At 45.4% G+C, this 15,714-nt stretch overlaps 2 protein-coding genes across 2 annotated transcripts; one reads left to right on the plus strand and one right to left on the minus strand.

Moving 5' to 3' along the window:
• Nucleotides 1–3,871: 3,871 nt before the first annotated feature.
• LOC128304833 (general odorant-binding protein 45-like) lies at nucleotides 3,872–4,843 on the plus strand. The gene has a single exon (XM_053042072.1). It carries the CDS (start codon nucleotides 3,872–3,874, stop codon nucleotides 4,841–4,843), a length of 972 nt encoding a protein of 323 aa, XP_052898032.1.
• Nucleotides 4,844–11,276: 6,433 nt separating this feature from the next.
• Nucleotides 11,277–14,751, minus strand: LOC128303460 (nuclear hormone receptor FTZ-F1 beta). The gene is made up of 7 exons (XM_053040419.1): nucleotides 13,205–14,751; nucleotides 12,906–13,117; nucleotides 12,488–12,843; nucleotides 12,184–12,420; nucleotides 11,961–12,110; nucleotides 11,635–11,892; nucleotides 11,277–11,566 (listed from the first exon to the last, which is right to left on the minus strand). The coding sequence occupies exons 1-7, from the start codon at nucleotides 14,749–14,751 to the stop codon at nucleotides 11,477–11,479; spliced, it is 2,850 nt and encodes a 949-aa protein (XP_052896379.1). The 3' UTR covers nucleotides 11,277–11,476.
• Nucleotides 14,752–15,714: the final 963 nt, after the last annotated feature.

The raw sequence follows: 15,714 nt of genomic DNA on the forward strand, positions 1-15,714 counted from the left end.
AGAAAAAGATCCTCTACATACACACCACACTCCCACACGCATGCTCTTAAATGGCATCGTGAAGCGTAAGATATTTGAAATCCATATGCAAACATGGCGTGCCGTCCCTCCCCTAGTCACGGAAGACAACACGCCAAAAAAGGTGGAAGATATTCGAAACTAAACGCAACAGGAGTGCCGCTTGAAAGCCAAAACACGCTGAGCACCATTTTGAGGTTCGCCAGATCTAGATGTCTAAGCTGATCTTGAGCGTTACTGAGCATGTGGACGTACTGTAGTGCTGGTAGTAGGCGAACTGGAACTGGATGACCTTGCTCGATTACTTACTTTTCCGTCAAACGGTTGGCCACAAAATGATTTACGATTGCGAACGCCTTTTTTTCGTGGAAAAAAAGTTAGACAAACAACAATATGTTAGCAAAAGTTAATTAAATAACTGGAAATTAGATTCTTCCACCGAGATGAACCGCAAGTCGCAAGTTTATCTTTCGGTGTTTATTAATTCAATAAGCAAACTTCGCCGAAGTCATCGATCGCGACCTCATTAGAGTCCATGCGAGTATTGGGAAATCCCGAATCATTTACAGCGTTGCATGAATCACACTTCACACATGCACTGCCCAGAGAACTCTTATTCATCAGAAGATAATAAAATCCCAACAAAAACAAATAATGCCCCACGGTCTCGCGGGCTCGAGATGCTTATTTTTCTTGGCATAAGCCTCCAGTAAATCTGAAGTCTCTCCCCGTGCACAGATCAATGCGTAATCAACTGGTTTACTTTCTACCAGTTTGCTTTGTGGATGTCGAACGATCTAAATAGTGTCTGTGTGTTTGTGAGACAGAGACACAGAGACCCACGTACAACGGGCCGCATGCAGGTCTGTGGAGGCCCTTCGCACCGAGACACACGATTACATGATCCAGTAGCGTGCGCGCGCACACACAACAGGCCGGCAAGTGCTGTTGCGGACAGCCGTTTGGGAGCGCTACTGGCGAGATATGGTACGCAATGGTTTCGATTAGGTTTCAAGCAAGTGCATTCGAGTAGACAGAAAAGATCACGTACGTGGTGGAGTGGATTCGGTTGTTTGAAAAAAGGGCATTTGTGCAATCGGAGCTGTAAATGGATATCGTCTCAAGATTGAGACCTTGTTGTCTAACATGTTCACCCATGCCAATAACAAGCCGGGTTCTGAGATGTTCCAGAAAAAAAAACGATATGAAGCGATAAATGATAAATTATTGCTTCCATCGTTCAATAAGAGCATGTTGATTCATCTTTGAAAGTTGAAACTGGTCTAAAAAGACTCAATAAATAATATATTAGGGGCCACTGCACTGTCCAGAGAATATCTCAGCACTGAATATTAGATAATGCCACTCTCTTCTGAACATAAGTGACCAATTTCTACATATCCGCTAATAACACTTTATTAGCATAGGGCGACCCTGTAGTGTCTTCACACGATAGGACTGGTCCAAAATCCCTTCTGGAAAATCCCCGTACGCTGGGCTGTCTATCCCGCTACGGGGAAAACAAATTCAAAGAAAGCCCCAGCAATAGCAGGCCTAGACATCTTGTTGAGGTTGTGGTGAGGATGATGAAGAAGAAGCAGTAGGGCCAATATATCAAATAAGGAAAATAACGTATACCAAAATTATGTTAATTAATTTTGTAAAAACAAAACTTCAGAAATTCATAATTATCTCTTAGACCTTTACCAATTACCCACCGTAAGGCATTGCCGACAAATGCGTGTACTACCCAAGAGAGAGAGAGAGACAGAGAGAGAGAGAGAGAGAGAGAGAGAGAAAGAGAGAGAAAAAACTGTTGGCCAGACTTCAAACAACTTCTGAAAAATTCAATATTCTTCAAATCTTAATCACCCCTTAGTAGACATAACCCTAGCTCACTGTCACTTTGCCTCTATAAACCACGTGGCGAAAAGGTCACAGGCACACACAAAAAAGGAAGGACCTCCGAACTGGCAGCGTTCCAATAAAGTACGTGTCTAACCTTAAATGAAACCAACCGTTTCCCCCGTTGTACGCAACATCCAAAAGGGACACCGAAAGGCCGATATCGCTGCCCACGCAATACCAAAAAAAAAATAATAATAATAAAGAAAATACCCCTGAAAAACCCGTTGCCAAGATATGTTTTTAATAAAACAGCACAACAAAATATGATTCCCCGGGTAACAACACCAGTACACCAGACCAGACCCCGCCGGGCGTGCGGCACACAAATTATGCAAATTATCAACGCACCATCAAATCTCACGGACAATGGGCTGGACTGGCGGAGGCGATGTGGCGGTCGTGTGGCGGTCGTCAATGCTGCCAAGCGCATTTAAATGCGGTGAAACAGAGAGGACCTTTTGCAGTCGTGCTATTCGTGGCGTTCGATCAAGCGGCAGCTTAAAATTCCCATCCCACGATCACACACGGAAAAACCGCGCTCGCGCGCACGCGTCATTCGAGCTGGATACAATTTATGGCAGAAAGTTTAAGTATTATACAACTCCTACTTCACCAGTTCCGGTACTCAACCGGACAGCCACGTTGATTTGTTAACATTAATTTGCACAACAAATAAGTGCATAAAACACAAGAGACAGGGAGAGAGAGTAACAGAGAGAGAGAAAGAAAACTCCATTTGGGGCAAAGTTGGTGCGATAATCGGTACGCGTAAAAGGTTATCAGCATGCAAACACGGCAAAACGATAAGCTAACAAAAACTACACGCGAAAGTAGCGGCTGCATAAGCCTGTTGGCCTGCGCGGAAACAATTTCGGGTAGTTCGGTCGTAAAATGGGGCACAGAAGGCACTATAACGCGCCACCTAGAACCGTAGCCCATCATGCCGTGTAGATTATCTGCCCTAAAGTGAAGAAGATAAAAGGAGCAGTCCCGTAAAATGGTTCTTCCATTAAGCGTAATCGTACCTGCCTGCGGACGCACACATCGCCATCGACAGGTGGGAAACTGTTAATCTCGCAACATAATTCCTATCTTGCAGCATTTTCTGTTTTTCTATTTTCCCCTGGGTGGGGATCGGAAGGGAAGTTACGGTTCAGTTAGTTTTGCTGCGGGTTGTTTTAAGCCACAGTTTTTTCTTTTAAATTCTCTATAAAACACACAGCACACTTTATGCACCGTTAATTTAATATCTTCCAACAAAAATCAACTTGAGCTTTGATGGAAAAGCACTCTACTACTCCCCCCTTGAAGGGTAGCGCTTTCATGAAAGTCACGCTTCTAATTGCCGAAACTAAAACAAACTAAAACAGATGCCGCGATGTATCTCCAAATTAAATAACCCTTAATTTTTTGGACCGCTTCGCCACTTCGCCATCGAATCGGGAGAGAAAGTGCATGCAATTGCATCCGCGTTTGACGCCCGCAAAAGTGCATCACACTCCTGTCTATAAATAAAGCCCAAACCTGTTTCTGTTCCGCTTGGTTCACATTTCTCTCCACCAGCTTATCGGATAATCAGCCCGAATCGGATGGCCAATCGCTTACGAATGACGCTTTCCAAATGTGGTGATTTGTGGTACACCGGGTCGCGCTACGTGACCCGGTGGTGCTTCGGTTTTGGGGCGGACTAACACGAATCCCCACACGGATTGATCACGTTCACGTGGTTCGCGGGAATTAACTAGCCAGCCCATGTGTGTGTGTGCCGGATGACGTTCGTGACCCCTTGAAACATCGCGCCCCCTGCAAAGCACAAAACGGGAAGGTCACCGGCAAAAGATGCATGAACGTGATCTCCGCCCGTAAGTGGCAAGCGTTAGCCGATCGGGTATATATAACGGCTGCTGGATCGGAACTGGGACATCGGGACAAGTGAAGCTCAAAAATGTGCACCAAACGTACCACCGGTTTAATTGCGCTGCTGTGGTTGGCCTGTGCGATGCAGAACGTTGCGGCGAATTCAACCCCGAATTGCACCGTCACAACCTTTGACGAAGCGCTGCAGGAATGTGCCACCCAGCTCGGCATACCACCGGAGCGGGTCGAGAAGGAGTACAACCTGCTGCTTTATCCGGCCGATCGGGACAGTATGTGTTTGGTGCGATGCATCGGTGTCCTGCTGCGCTTTTGGAATGATACCACAGGCATACGGGAAGCGACGATACGACAGTACTATCAACCAGCGCCGGAAGATCATTGCTACGAGAATCGGACGCGCATCTGCTTGGATGCGTTGGAACCGACCGTGACGGACGTCTGTGAGCGAGCGCATCGATCATTTCTCTGCTACCACCAGCAGTACGGATATCTGACGAAGGCTGATCGCTACATTCCCAAGACGGCGCTCGAAATGAAGCAGATCCAGCAGGACTGTTTGGACGTGTTCGGACTCTCTCCGAGACGGTTGGACCAGTACCAGGAGGGCCACTTTCCGGACGATCCCGAAACGCAATGTTTTGTGCGGTGCGTTGGACTGAAGACGGGCTTGTACAGCGATCGGTATGGACCGAATGTGGATCGGTTGTACGTCCAGTGTGATTCGTGTGCGGACGAGACGGTATTTCGTGAACGTGCCAGCGAGTGCATTGCGGCCCAGCGACGACACAAGCTGAGCAGATGCACTGCGGCCTACCGGACACTGTACCAATGCTTCCGAGACGATCAACTTGATCTGTACGCGAGTATCACGACAACGAAGGTTCCAACTACTAAGGGTCCGCCCACTAAAACAACCACCAGCAGTGGGCCCAATGTGATACCGGCTCTTTCAGTGAGGGAAACTGGTGAACCACAACTGCACCTGATACCTTCACAAATTGAGATCATTCTAAAGACTCTTTATAGCGGAAAGTATTGAGTTGGTGAGATTTGGTGATTTCTATCAATGGCTTACTCAAATCCAATTAAAAACGTACATTTGGAGTAAGAATTTATAGAACTGGACCCGCTAAGGGATATTTTCTTTTTTTTTACTTAGACATCTTATACATCTTAGACATCTTAGACATCTTAGACATCTTAGACATCTTAGACATCTTAGACATCTTAGACATCTTAGACATCTTAAACATCTTAGGGATTCCGTATTAAAAATAAAACTTTGACCACTTCTGACCAATAAGCCCCAAATTGGACATCTTACGATCGTGTGTTTTTTGTTTTTCTTTACAAAATAAAACCTCATGGGAAGATTCGGACCAAAAAATGGAAAGTGGATATAAAACATTTAAACCGTGCCATTTTCCACATCACAACTCCAATCAAGAGACAACTCCTAACCTCCACCTCCCTGAGCAACTCATCTCCCTAAACTGGAAAACTCCACTTTTTTCCCATCCATCTCCATAACCCCCGCTTCCTTTCGGTTGGCAACAGCCGAAGTCGTGAGCCGGTTCGTGAGCGCGGCGCCACCTTGCGCGATGGAGTAGCCGCTGTAATTAAAGAGCGGCGAAACGGCGAGTTGCGAATTTTGAAACAAACCCGTGCACGGAAAGTTTCCCAAAACCATGACAACAAAATAACCAACAACAATATAAAAAAAACGACTATCGCGTTTTAGCGTTCGTGATCGATCACGTGTTGATATGTTTTGGTGTGAAGTAAGGCTAGCCCGTAATTAAAGAATTTTGAGATGTTTCATTTTTTAAGTCAAGTTTTTTACGTTGTATGCAATGGTTTTTTAGCTTAAGAATGGTTAAGAAAAGCCATATTTATTTTATGCTGATGTTGTTTGCATAGTAATTCGTTTGGATTGGTTTTTACAGATAAGCAACAGTAGCCAGTACACACAAATCACGGCAGCTTAGATAACAGAGCCGTGATTGTGCTTGCTGGTAGATAAGAAAGTCGTTAACGAACATATCAACCCGCATGATGGTACCGTTGCCCTCGGAAGATAACGAACCTTTGTTGGGATACTTTTGTTTAAACAACTATCCCGTCTGGATAAGCCGAGATGGGAATTAGGGAAAATGTTGAGATATTCCAGAATTTTTGCATACATTTGATAGATTCTAGCACTGAGGACCTTCTGGCGAACACTTGATCTATAACCTTACCTCTGATCAGTTTCCTGTTGTCATCGTATCCTTCAGCGTCCAACTACGTCGATTCCGGTGTCTCCTCGTGCCAATCAAACACACACACACACCGCTCGAAATACGCGAAATAAATGCTGCCCGATCTTTTATCCAACTTTTAACTTCACTCACAAACAAATTTCTTCCTTCACGGAACTTTAACAGCACCGAATATTTCCTTACCCAAAAAAGCACCACTTTCCTCGTACACACGGCACCCACCGCTTTTCACACCCACCGCTATTTCTACTGCCTTAGATATTTTTTTCCCCTCTGCTCCGTTCCCTACGGCACCGCTTCCGGAGGCGCGCCAACTTTCACTTGCTTTTCCACACGCGTTCCGCGCTTAACACGGAACACAAACGCACACTCTCACACACACTTTACCCAATTAATGCTGGCTGCCCCGTGCCGGAAATATTGAGCTGCAAACTGACGGTGGGTGGGATAGAAAAAAGGGGAACAAATTACTAAAATATGAAAATAGAAATTACCGTCTACTGGGGGGAGGAGGGTATAGCTAATCCAATAGAGCTGTAAGGCAAGAGATTGCTGGGTTCGATCGGTTTCAGGGAGCATTTAAGGACAAAAAGGACACGCAACAAAACACGGCCAAAATCAACCCGCACAGGACACCAATTTTTCGGGTGTAAAATGTTGGTTTGTTTACAAAACGGCACACCAAATGCGTCGGCGAAACGCGGGGAACAGCTGCAAGTGTGGCCGACGGTAGGTTTTCCCCGGGAAAAACCATAGCCCAGAAATTAGAGGTCCGCTGCTTTCCTTCAAAATGTTTCACACTTTTCACACGCCGTTCAGCGCATAGTAACGATCCCGACAGCACACTTGTATGCCAACTCACGTGCCACTATAATGCCACCGTTTCCGCAAAACCGCACGAAACCTTATTTTCCACCTGCAGTTGTAGGAAAATTACGGAAAATGGTGAAAATAGCGCGAGCGCGACACACGCACGTCCACTCTCGCTGGTTGTTTGTTTTGTTTTGATTTTTGGTGGCTGTCACTGTGCAACGTCAAATGGGATGTAGCTGTTAGTTGGATCGACATCCCATAGTGTATTATGACGGAATTTACGTCGTGTCGAGCCTATAGTCGCATGACAAACATTGCGAGACAAGGAAGCAGAATGATGGAAAGAGATAAAGGGTGTCTCGCGTTCGAAACTGTTGGCAGAGGTATTTTTACACGCATCCAGTTTCGAACGTGGCAGTTTAAATCGGAAATGTTGAATGTATTAAATGTATTTAAAGAAATATTCTAAAATTATTAATTCCAATAAAGGAGCTAACCAAAGGGTAAAATTTAGTTGAGTTGAAGGGGAATGAGCTATTTTTTCTTACAAAACCTTGCTTACTCTGGGGTTACGCACTAAGCAGTCAACCATAATTTCACTGTTCTTGAGACAAAGGTTTCGTTGCAAACACCTCCTAATGGATCGTGATTCTTCACTGCTCAAATTTAGCATAATAATATATTTGTTGCAGTACTCCCATATGTCTGTTATGACTTTGTTTTTATACAAACCTGACAACACCCTGTTAGTTGCGTTCAAAAGAAAACATATTCAGCAGAATTTCAAAAGAATTAGTTGACGATGGAGCTCGTCCGAGAGTGATGCAGCGGCCTGATAAATAAGGAAATAGGTTAATATATTTGAATTGGAAATTGGAAATTCGCAGAACCACGTGGAAGGGTATTTTTTTCGAACTCACACTTTCGAACTTGGAACTCAAATTTAAAAATTCAAGCTTTTTCGACCGTTAGCTTCATTCTTGAAATGTTCGCATTGGATTACTATTAGACATGTACCCAAGTAATAAATATGTTTCTAGATATTATGTAATTTCATATACATAATGATGATTAAATTTCTCTACATATGTGTAACTATAAGGGTGATTTCTTTCCAGAAAATGCATCTCCATCATCAGCATTTTACATTATAAAGTATAATTTTATTCAAAAAATTTTTCATCTCATGCTGCCTGTCTGTATGTGTTTTCGTGTATCAGTGTATTGTTCTTACTTGTTTCCCCACTTTTTACTTTCGTTTTGCACACCCGTGTTAGAAAATAATTTTCTACGCAGACACTCCCGATCCGCACGGCTCTCATACACAAATTCAGATGCTGCCAATGTTTCGCATAAAACAATCGCGTCCGCGTTCGACATTAATCATAAGTTTAAGTACAAAATCATGCACAGTTATCAATTTCCTGGCCACGAAAAATTAAAGATTTGCGGGGGTTTTGTAATAAATGGGCTATGGTTAAAGTTTTGCACTCCCACACGTTTTCCCCAAAAAACACAAGCAATACCAAAAAAAAAAGAATGGCATTCAACATAGCACTTAAATACTGTGTAGTACTTTTAAAAAAACACATACTGCTAAACAACTCCCTTGTCACACCGGGTGGCCAACCAGAACTCGGTTCGGTTTGATAGATATTTTCGCTAGTTAGCATAAGAATGGAATGGAAGGACCGTTTGTCCTCACCGTTCTTCGCTGTATTGATTCCAGGAGGTTTTCCTTTTTTTTACAGTAAATTTTCATCTATCAATATTTGCTTTATGTATATAAGTAGCTGGTATAATTTGCTATATAATTTTCCTCCCGTGCTGTGCCCGCATACCGACACGCGTTCGCAATATTCGTACGTTCGAGGCGTTTTAAACGACGAGTTATTCATTCTACAAAAAGGGTAAAAAAATATGAAACAACTGTAAAACAAAACCACCTTCTCCAATGGAGCCACAAACACTCTAAATCGTCTTAAATGCTAAACGCGACAAAAAAACAAAAACTCATAAAATCTTCCCTCCAAACCTTCATGACGGAGAGCAAACGGAAGTGGGTTCCTTCTCCTAAAAAATGCCTTTAATATGACATTACTATATATATATATACGCGGCTCTGGTTTAATATAATTAAATCGATCACATTTTTGTGGGTTTTTGAATTTCCTTTTGCCTGTATGAATGCATGTTAGGTGTATATGCCGCAGATACAATGAAGAGTGCTAAAGCATTACAAGGCAAATCGTTGTCTAGCTTATCCGAAAAAGGAAATAAAATGGTGATTCGTTTGTTTGTTTGTTTGTTTGTTTACAGCTCACCTCACCCTATGTTTCGAACTACGGTTTAACACATATGATAAAAAATGCCATTTTTATCCTTCTTAAGGATATTTGCTTTTGCCAACAGAACGCTTCTCTCTATTTCTATTCCATCATCTCTGCTCATTGCATCAACTCAATAAGGAAAACAAAAGTACGCACGTGTGGAAGTTTGTGTGATGAAAACAGTAAAGATTCATCCGAGTATTGCACTAAAAAGACATAAGGGACAATTCCAACGGATGGAAAACATTGAAGAAATTAAGATGTCCGGACGGTCCGGAACAGATGAATAATAAAGATAAGTCTAAAGAAAAAACCCAAAAGGTTCTTCCCATTAAAAACAACTGTAAAGAAAATACAGACCACTGGAAGCAACTAATAGTACGCACGAATTTTTAAAACTCACCTCGCGAACTTAGAACTTACGCTAAACCTATTGCCACACTAAACAATGTATTGCCACTACGAACGATTTGAATGTGTGTAAGGAAGTTAAACAGAAATCCGAACGTAACCGGCATCCGGCTCGAAACTAATGATCATCTTCTCCCAGAGCCCTATCTCCATCTATGTACAATCTGCTCCCTAATCAGCCTTTCAAACTGCAAATCTTTTGCCAAACGGAAACCGACAAAAGTACGGAAAGCTGATCAGGTTTTGGGACGCGTATCCTTTGCTACCTCGCTTATGAACTAGTTTAATTAATTGCTCTATTTGCTAAAAAATTCAGTCATTTTATGCTTGTTTTTCCATTTCGATTTATCTCTTCCGTTTTTCCTTTTGTTATTATTGTACGCATGCGTGGGTGTGTGCGCCTCCATGTTGATGCTTTTTCTTAAATACCTCCCGATAAGAAGATCCATTCCAGTTTCCATGCAGGAAACATGAAATTTGTCCCACCAAAATACAAATTTTACCCCAAAACACGAACACACACACGCATACTACGCACATCCGGTCCATTCGAAAAAAGGAATAGCCTTTTTTCCGACCGGCGCCCGTGGTCGTGTGGGATTTTTACTTTAATTGGGGATGTAATCAGGTGTTTTGTTTGTTTATAAACTGCGCAAAGAAAGGCACACTCTTTCAGCTACAATTTGCGCACAGAGACATCCTCTTACTCGGTGGTAATTAGAACGATCGAGTTTATTCTCGATCACATCCCCTCTGTCACTCCATTCCACACCCTTCCTTTCCGGGGAAGGGTGAGAGGATCTCGCAGTTGGCATAGATTTGGATTATCGAAATTAGTCGCATTACTTTTGAGTTTTCGATTGGTTTGTTTAAAAAGTTTAGAATGTGTTTGCCTGCTACAATACGTACTTTTTTTTGTTTTACGGCGCATTACAACTACTGCAAAATGGAAACCGTGGTGTTGTTGTTGATGTTGTTTTGTTTGTTGTCTTAAATTAACATTTCAACTCCGCTCCAATGCGCACACTTCTCGTCGCCCTAGGATAAAAGTGATCCCACTTTTGGGAGTGGTGTCACGAACACAACATAACCAAACATCATTGATTTGATCCAGTAACGAACAAACGGGCAAATATTTAACGGCAGGCAATAGATTTGAAAGTTTAAAAAAACGATTCGCTATGGGATGTCTGTCAGCTGACACACTACCAACTTAGGAGGGCTAGCTAACTACTATCTCTATCAACTTAATGCGAAGTAAACGCTATTTCGTGCGCGCACTCACGAGTTCCACTCACGAGTGGACTGCGAATATCAGGGATTCATTCAAGCAATGCGTTGATATTGCGTGGGTTAAAAAAAAAAGTAGAATTTACCCCGAAATTCCATAACTATTTCAATACACTAGCAAAATAGTCCGTTATCAAGTAAAATAAAACTTTTCCTCCATTTCTGGCTACGTTTATCTACGACAATGCACTGTTTGTTCAAGCGGCACTAAACAGAACAGTTCCTCGGAAGCCCCTATACCTACGTGTGTGAGTGTGTCAGATAAACAAAACACTACAAAGAAAAACATAACCTTTACAAAGCTAACTCTAAGCTTATAAGCGACAAACACTCCGGATGAGTGAAGAACATTAATGTTTTCGCTAAACAGAAAACGAAATCGATACTAAGATGACGGCATCCTGATGTGAATACGGCGATCGGGATTCGTTAGCCCTTGATGGACTCCTGTCGCTGTTTCTACGCCCAGGGGTGTTCCAGCACCCCCGGCTTTTGGATACGAGCACATCGGCACATCTGACGTCGTAGACAGTTTGAGGCACAAACGCAGCGAAACAAGTCTTGTGTTCAGTGCTCTCCACGGAGCAGTTCCATTAGCAGGTTGAACGAAGGCTCTTCGCCATCTTTCGGTTTGATTGTGAGCATTTCCTTACCGACCTGAAACAAAGACGGGACGTTCAGTGTGTTGAAGATCTCTGCCTCAAATCATGAGTTCTACTATTCACCTGACATGTGCGCTGTAGCTCGGGAATGCGCAACAGTAGCTCCCCAAACTTGGCCGGTGACTTGGGATAGTGGGCCAGTGTGTAGGCTTGCAGGGCCTGCAATGCCTTCTCCTGGCTTGTCCGCACCTTTTCCGATTCCTTCAGTTCGGACGTGTCCGAAGAGAGCAATACGATCACCTTCATTGCAACGTACTCGTACCGATCGACACGCAATCGTCGTAAATGATCGGTTAGATTTAACATCCGCTCAATACACGTCTGGTGGAGGAGAGAACACATTCTTAGTAGGGTTTCGTTTGGATTCTTGCTCTTCACGACTTAATTACCTGCAAACCACTATTCTTCACCTGCTCCAACGTGATCGACTTGCCGAGTGAAATCTTAATCTCACCCGGTGTCGAGATCGAACGATAGCAGCACGAAAACAGCAAAAGCTCACACCAGGAGTTGATCAGCAGACAGATCTGATCGTCGATCTACAGTTGGAAAAGACTCTCGATTAATTGGTGGAAATTCCAATAGTAAATCCCAACTCCCCAAGATACGTACGGAAATGTGCTTAAACAGTGGCAGACTTTTGCACCACTTAACGATCTTGTACAGTCGGTGGTCGGCAATGTTACAGAGGTTAGCGATCAGATCGGGACTGCTGTCGGACGAGATACCCGCACTGGACAGGATCGGGTTGTTGGCGATCGTCGTGCTGCTCACGTTCGTTGCGGGTTGATTGAGTCGGGCCAGTTCCTGAGCATTGTACTGCCATAGAGGCTCAACGTCCATGATTTCCTGGAGAAGTTGCAACACACCAATGCGGAATTAGCTATTCTTTCCAAGTCTTGACAGTGTCACTTACCTGTAATAGAACTGGAATGCCTGGCGGCATGTGGTTGACTCCACTGGAGCCGCTACCACCGTCTGAACCGGGTCCATTCCCTATTCCGTTCATTGCACCGCTGCCTCCACCAAGGGATCCCGATCCGACCATCATCATACCACCGTCCGGTGGTTCCATCTTCATCTGCTGACCTCCACCAACACCGGGGCCACCTCCCACGTACGGTGATCGCACCGTTCCACCGTACTGGAATGATCCCGCTCCTGGAGAGTCACCCGCTTGCATTCCACCGCCTGCGTTCACCAACGGTCCTGGCAAGGTGTACGAGCACTGATACGTCGAGCGTCCTCCACGTGTTCGATCCTCCCGAATAGCTACAACGAAAATTTAATTTATCAACACTGAACGACTCGTTTGGACGAGATTCTGATCTTACCTTCCAGCTTCATTCCCTTCTGAAGGCACTTCTCGAACCGGCAGGCGGGACACTTTTTGCGTGTCGCTATCGTCACCGGACAGGCCGCCCCCCTAAGGCACACGTAGTTCTTACGGTTCTGAACCGTACGCTTGAAGAAGCCCTTGCACGACTCGCACGAGAAAATGCCATAATGGAAGCCGGATATCTTATCACCACAAATGGGACACGGACTGCACGGTCGGGAAAGAGATGAGCCCATACGGACATTAGCGATTGGGGCAAGGATTAAGCGTGACTTAGCGCGAAATTTAACCTACCTGTTGATAAGCTGCTGTCGCGATATACCGGGCGAAGGCAAATGGTCCCCTTCGTAGAGGGGTTCTTCCTGGGCTGCTGCCGCTGCTGCTGCCACCAGCTGTTTGAGGGCCTGCTGCTGCTGCTGCTCGCTGTCCAGCATCGGTTTGTATAATACTGAGTGATGCAACGGTGACCCATTGAACGATGCGCTGCCTCCCCCACTGCCTCCACTACCTCCACCACCGCTGCCGGCGAAAATATTGTGCCGGCCCTGGATGGGCGAATGTGTCGGACTAAACTCGGAGCTGTACGAGTAGCAGCTGCTGTGTGACGCGTCACTATTGTTTCGGCTAAGCGATGGCGTGTACGGTGCATGGCGGGATGTTAGTGGCGATTGGCTCGGCGAACTGTGCGTGTACACCGAGTGGATGGCTGAGTCGGGACTTGGGTTCGCGGGCAGCAGTGTCGTCTTCGAGCGGACCAGCAGCGGCGAATGGATTGCACTCGGTGGCAGTGCACTCCCTCCGCCCGGATCACCCACACCGCCCGGCGGCAGTTCGTACTTTAGATTTATCACATCCGGCAGTCCCTTCTTCATCGTGGACGATCCGCCCGCCGAAGACGTTGGAATGTTGGTGGAGTTACCGAGACCGGGCACGTTGTACGCTAGTCCCGGGTTGATCAGTGGAAGCCCCGCTTCCGGTTTGATCATGAGCCGGTTCGGTAGCGGTGAGTTGCTGGAGCTGCTACTGCCGGTATTGCTGCTACTGTGCGGATTCCGAATCGTCCCACCGCCCTGACTGTTCCCATGGGAGGGAAGGTTGTAGCAACCGACGGTGCTGTTACTGCTGCTACTGCTACTACTACTGGAAGCGGTAAGTGCCAACGGTTCCGTAATACCGGGCCCGGACGTCGGTGCTTCGACGTCGAGTTCTTCCTCCCGCTTGGGCACTACCATGGCGATCGGGGAGGGATCGATCGGTGCGATCACCAGCTTACTACCACCACCGTTGTTCGAACTGGAGCTCGAATTTTCGTTGTCCACCAGCATCGGTTCCTCCGGTTCGGACAGTTCGCCCTCCCAGGACATTGGCCGCGGAAGGCTCTTACTGGCGCTACGCTCCTCGCGCATATTAACACCGTTCGTCAGTGCGGCCGCCGCTGTCTTCTCAATGTTGGACAACTCCGTATCGGACTCATCCGACTCTTCCATCTTCGGCACGGTGATGCGTATTCCACCGCTCACGTTTCCAAAGATGCCACCGGTTGGCATCGCTACCGGACTCCCTCCGGAACTGGCAGTAGTCGTAGTACCCGCAGTAGTACTAGTGCTGGTGTTATTGTTCATATTGTGACTACTATTACTACTCGCCGTGTTGTTATTGTTGTTGAGGCTGTTATTATTGTTGTTGTGTTTGATCGCCGCCACTACACCGCTAACGTCCAGCGGTAATCCGCTCATACCGCCATCGTCACAGTTGATCGTCGTCACGGACACGTTTCCGCCGCGTGTCGTCGCTGGTATTCCACCGCTTCCGTTTACCTCCGTCGATGTCATAATTCTCATTGATTGTCTGGTGCTTGATGACGTTTACACACGGGTCCTGGCGTTGTTTCCGAATGGCGTTACACCGAAAAAGGATCGTGATACGTTTGTCTTGAATTTCTGGACGAGCTGTATATCCGGTTACTACAAGCCTACCCGTCTCACTACACGGATGGCATTTTAATCGGCACGACTCGGGAAGAAAGTTCCTCTCATTTCTGTAACGAAATAGGTAAGAAAGTAATACATTAATAGCAGGAATTAGGAATGGAATACTTAAATATAGTTGCGTATGGTTAAGAAGACGAAATCCCTTGGAACCTTCACACAAGAAATATCTCCCTCTATTTCTATCTATTTGAGGTTAGACGGTACTGGAAATATCCTTTATCTCACCGTTTCCTTTTGTTTTCAAGGGCACCAAACACTCCAAACACATTTGAACATGATTATAATACTTTAATAACAAACAAATCCGGAAATACGGCTTCCACCCTCTGTTCCTGTGTATGTGTATTTGTATTTATTTACATATTCGTCACCGTGTAATTGAGTGCGGCACTTCACGGGCATCGCACTGTTGCAAACAAACAAGTTGCATCCCTCTGGGCTGTGCGGTTTGATTTATGTGATCGCTGGTTGTTTCTTCGCCGTACTTCGCCTGTTTCTTAGCCACTTCGGAACCACCCCAACACAAAACACGAATCTGACAGATTATTTCTCATTACGGCACAACTAAACTAACCCACCATCAGCCACCCTATCAGTAATGCGCAACGGAAGCGACGGGGAAGATATGAAGGGTGGCGGGTTAACCCACACACGCGTGCTGCAGATGACGAGTGAGCACCAACACTAGCGCACGCTCTCACGAATACCCGCGTGAAAAAGACACCACGACGACCTTCAGATATGTTGGATTCGTACGCAACGACCTTGCATGTGCGTCATCGCCCGTGTTGCACGCGTGGCAGTAGTGTTGGT

This window comes from Anopheles moucheti, chromosome 3 (assembly GCF_943734755.1).
Source record: "Anopheles moucheti chromosome 3, idAnoMoucSN_F20_07, whole genome shotgun sequence".
NCBI lineage: Eukaryota > Metazoa > Arthropoda > Insecta > Diptera > Culicidae > Anopheles > Anopheles moucheti.